General features: G+C 39.1%; 1 protein-coding gene across 1 annotated transcript; it reads left to right on the forward strand.

Annotated features, from left to right (window-relative positions):
* Window positions 1-1,034: 1,034 nt before the first annotated feature.
* On the forward strand, window positions 1,035-3,599 carry LOC147411829 (disease resistance protein RPP13-like). The gene has a single exon (XM_086432475.1). It carries the CDS (start codon window positions 1,035-1,037, stop codon window positions 3,597-3,599), a length of 2,565 nt encoding a protein of 854 aa, XP_086288601.1.
* The last annotated feature ends 1,604 nt before the right edge of the window (window positions 3,600-5,203 follow it).

The following is a 5,203-nucleotide window of genomic DNA, read 5'->3' on the forward strand; positions in this document are numbered from 1 at the left end:
TGCGGGATGTACGTTGTGTGGTTGGACCCATTCTCTGTATGTATGGGAATGATCTCACAGGGTCATAAAGCATGTATTTATTTTATCCATACAAATTATTTATTTTGGTCTGAATATCATTTATAATCTTTGTTCATTGGCTAATTGTATAATTCCAATTTTTTGTTTGAATCCTGATAAAATGACTTGCCAGTTGACACACTCAATTGACTCATTGACGTGGACAAGTTTGAAAATTGTAAATCTTTCCACCTTGGGACACACAGCTTCCTTGAGAGACTTTTTTATGGGGAAATGCAATTGTGTATATTGAGACATACAGATCTATGATTCTGAACTTTTCCACGTCATTGAGTCAATTGAGTATGTCACCTGGCAAGTCCTTTTATCAAGATTTTTTTTATTTATTATTATATGAAATTGTAGAGGACAAATTATATGAATTTTAAAAAAATAATTATTTTTTACTGTTGAAATTTATTTTTAAATTTGAGTGTTTAGTAACCGTCCATTTTCAACATCTTAAATAAAACTTGAAAAATAATATTTTTTTAATATGAATATTTTCATGAAATCTAAAAGATTGTGACAGAGGTTTATCAATGCGGGCCAACTATCTTTTTAAAATCTGGGGTGACACAAGATTTATTGTGATTCTTACAATTCTAACGTGGAAATGCATATATAATCGTAGATGATTTTTACTCGTATTGCAAGAAAACACATCTATGACTATGTGCACATCCCACGTCTAAATATCCTGTGTCATTCCAGCATTTTCCAAAAAAATAAATATGAAGGAAGCGGGCAAGAGAGCGAAACTCTCTCTAATTTATAATAAATAAATAAAAAAACCTCTCTCTACTGCTGATGTCATTGCGTCACATGTTGTCGGGCAGTCACAGAGCATCTGGGGCGTTGGCTAAAAACGTTCTCTTCAAATTATTATATAAGACGGGCAAGAATTGAAGAAATTAAAGTTTCTTGAAACTTATTACTTAGAATTACAAGAAACAGATTTGATTCTTGGAGAGATGGCCGACTTTGTTGTCTCTTTACTCTTGGAGAACCTAAACCAGCTGATACGAAAAGAAGGAGGTTTGATTCTTGGAGTGGCGTATGAAGTGAAGTCCCTTTGTGATAAGCTGGAAATGATGCAGCCCTTCCTCAGGGATTGTGGGAGGGTAACCCAAGAGGACGAATCTGTAAAGGTGTTCCTAAACAAACTCAGAGATCTAGCTTATGATGCTGAGGATACTATCGACACATATGTCGTTTCCACGACAAAAGATACGAGGGATGGGATTTCTAGGTTCGTAAGATTCGGCAAACCGTTAATGAAGCTTGGAGTAAAGGGAGAAATTGCAAGTAAGATCGAGGAGATCACGAAGAGGATGGACGGAATTTATGCTACTAAAGAGAAGCTTGGGATTGTAATAAAGAAGGCTTCAGAAGAGCGCCCCCGGTCTAGCAAGAAGGCTGGTCACCAAGAGCAAGCGTATGTTGTGGGATTTAAGGCTGAGGCAAATATATTGGTGGAGCGGCTGATCGGAATAGGTCAGCCAGAACTTGCCGTCATTTCTATTGTAGGAATGGGCGGCCTCGGGAAGACGACTCTGGCCCAGAAGATTTACAATCATCCACGCATTAAGAATGAGTTCAAACGCTGTGCATGGGTGAGTGTTTCTCGAGAATATAAACCCACCGAACTTCTCCTGACCATCATAAAACAATTTACAATAATCACAGGAACAATGGAGAAGATGGATGACCAAGAGCTGGGAAGGGTGCTCCAAAATCACTTGAGAGACACCAAATACTTGATAGTCATGGACGATGTCTGGATACCTCAAGTCTGGCAAGACTTGAATTCATTCTTTCCTAACCAGGGGAACGGAAGTAGAGTCATGATCACAACTCGCGATAACAAAGTGGCTGTGGAAGCCCATACAGACGCAAAAAGCCCTCCGCACAAGCTACGCTTTCTAGACGAAGAAGAAAGCTGGGAGCTATTCCGAAACAAGGCATTCCGAGGCCAAAATTGCTCTCCAGAATGGGAAGAAGTGGGAAGACAGATCGCCGAAAAGTGTGGTGGGTTGCCACTAGCCATTGTTGTTTTAGGGGGATTACTATCAGAAAAGGAGCCGACCTTCAAGGAGTGGAGAAAAGTCACCGAACGTGTGAGTGTCTATCTCAATAAGCATCCAGATCGGTGTAAAAATATATTGGCTTTGAGTTATGATGATCTGCCTTATTACTTGAAGCCTTGTTTCCTATATTTTGGTATGTTCCCGGAAGATCATGAAATCCCCGCAAGACAGTTGATCCAGCTGTGGATAGCAGAGGGATTTATACAAGTGAATGATGAAGAGACAATGGAAGAGACTGCAGAAACATACTTAGAGAAGCTAGTTGATCGAAGCCTTATCCAAGTTGCAAGGAGGAGATCGGATTATGGGTTGAAGACGTGTCGTATCCATGATCTTTTGCGTGATCTATGCATTTCTGAAGCTCAAGTAGAGAGGCATTTCCAGTTTCATGGAAATGTAAATTCCCCTCCCTTAACTGATGCTCGGCGACTTGCTGGGGATTATGATACTCTCATAGAAATTTGTTGCAAACCTGGCACTGTTGAAAAACTCCGCTCTCTCCTTTGTTTCACTCAAAGATCGAATAGGTCGAATATGTTGGGATCGCATGCTTCTAAATATTCTTCTTCCACTACTATTTACAAAAGTTTGCCATTGCTTAGAGTGCTGAGGATCGAGCATACATCAATTGGTGCTGATGCTTTCAATGGTGACAAAGGGAAGATGATTCATTTGAGGTTCTTAGGGATAAGTTGCAAAACTGCCATTATAAATATTTCACCTTCCTTATACAATGCTAGGAATCTTCAAACTCTTAATTTGAGATTGAGGAACTTCATTGTTGCGCCAGATGGGATTTGGAAGATGAAAAAACTGAGACATGTGTATTTCAGAGGCCCTACCTGTCTACCCCAGCCATCACGCAACGAGTCCTCACTAAAGTTCCTTCAAACTCTGTCCACCATATGTCCCAGCAGTTGTTCGAGCGGAGTCTTGTCAAAACTACCCAATCTTTTAAACTTGGGAGTCTCTGGTGATTTAGAATCCCACATGGATGCCTTAAACAATAATCTCAAGACATTGAAGCACCTTCAAACATTGAAGTTGGTAATTACAATTACCCTCTCTTCCAAATCACGGAATATGACGAGAATTCCAAGTGGGTTGCCACCAAACCTTACCAAGCTCACCTTATGTGACACTGCACTGCTGGAAGATCCGATGCCTGTGCTAGGGGATCTACAAAACCTTCAAATCCTCAAATTGGTGGGGCATACATATCTTGGGAATTGCATGGTTTGTTCAGAAAGTGGGTTTCCACGACTCCAATTCTTGCAAATTGTGAGATCGACGTCAATAGAGAGATTATTACTCTCCAAAGGAACATTGAGAAACTTAAACCATTTGGTTGTTCGTCAATGCCCTTCTTTCAAATTGGAGATTGCAGTGTCACAGCTGGTGTCATGGCGAACTGCTCAACAGCAGGATCTTCATGTTGAGCATGCATAATCAACGTATGGCTGGTGTGAGCTCGAGCGTGTGTGAGGTAATTAAGTTCCACCACCTTCATTCTATTACTAAATTAATGTTTATTATGATTTTAATAATACTTTTAGGACTATTTATTTAATTGTTTCTTCTTTATGAAGAAAAATAGTGTGAATTGATATTATAAATTATAGATAAGTTTGTTATTCTCTCGTTTTTCAAAAACAAAAATAGGGTTTATGTATGCACAATTTTTCAAAAAAAATCATTTTTACCTGTTTGTATCATTTTTTTCAGACTGGTTTTTTCTAAGAATGAATTTTACTATTAGAAGAAAAAATTATGATTAGAATGCTATCAATTCTAATTACAAAGTTAAACGATTTTGTACCCAAGAGCCCTATTTGGTAATAGCATTCTTCTTAACCAAAAATGCACATTCTCTATTTATTTGAGTCGAGATCCCATATTGTGTCCCGTTTCTATAGATACGAACGGTGTCTATGTGGCACAATTTGATTAGTAAATAAATGCATTGGGCTTGAACGGCTTGACAAGGAATCCCAAGGTGTTTTAAACGCCAACTAAAGCGTGCCACGTAGATACCTAACCTATTTTATAGGAATGGGACACCGTATTGGATCTTGTCTCTATTTATTGTAAGAGTTGCTTATAAAAATAAAAATAAAAAGTATTGTAAGAGTCCAGATCACACGCACCCAGGGTGGAGGATTGAGACCCCCCTCCCACACCTCAATACATGTCACGTAAGCCAAAATTCATGAAATTAGTGCCTAAAATATCTCCTTCTTAAAATTTCCTTGGATTGTGGTTTATGTGGTATGTATCGGGTGTGGGAGGAGGATTTCAATCCGAGTCATGCCGGGGTGACACAAAGGGGGACATAAGGGTGACACAATGACGTGATAGCGCACGCATAACCGTAGATGTTTTTCCACGAGATACGAGTAAAAAGCATCTACGGTTATGTGCACGCCACGACGTCATTTGTGTCATCCTTGTGTCCCTGTTTGTGTCACTTCAGCATTAGTGTTTCAATCCTCCACCCTGGGTGCATACGATCTACACTCTTATTGTAAATTTGTTTACATGTAAACCCTTGGCTTAATTTCTAGTACACACTAATTTTGACTAGCCCATTTTGAACATTCTCCAACTACCAGGCACTACCATTTGAATGTGGCAGACGGACAAATACACCTTGGGCTCCATCCATGTAGAACTTGCACCCATGATCAATGACGTTCTGCTTACTAGCTAAAAATCTCTCTGAATTATAATTTATAGCTTCTTGCTCTGTTTTTTCCATTATGATTGGGAGGGGAGGGTTAAGGCAATAAGTGGTGAGAGGTCATCGGATGGGCATCCTCAAGAATTGGTGGTGGTGACAGCGTGTGGTTTTTCATCTCTGGGCTGTTATTAATGGTAGAGAATTTCTTTAGCATTCTATTTGTTGTGTTTTTCCTTTTCCCACTTTAACTTACAATTCAGAATTGCAAATAAGTTGGATTGCCTTAGTTTGTGAAACTGAGAGAAGGGGATCTCAATGTGGCGATTTTTCTTTGTAAAATTTTATCAATATTGCTTTTGGAATCATTACAACA

The sequence above is a fragment of the Akebia trifoliata genome, chromosome 1 (genome assembly GCF_017979445.1).
Source record: "Akebia trifoliata isolate Shusen 1 chromosome 1, ASM1797944v1, whole genome shotgun sequence".
NCBI lineage: Eukaryota > Viridiplantae > Streptophyta > Magnoliopsida > Ranunculales > Lardizabalaceae > Akebia > Akebia trifoliata.

What these genes read in the sequence shown, in the direction of transcription:
- LOC147411829 (XM_086432475.1), top strand. Translation starts at nt 1,035, where the DNA reads ATGGCCGACTTTGTTGTCTCTTTACTCTTGGAGAACCTAAACCAGCTG.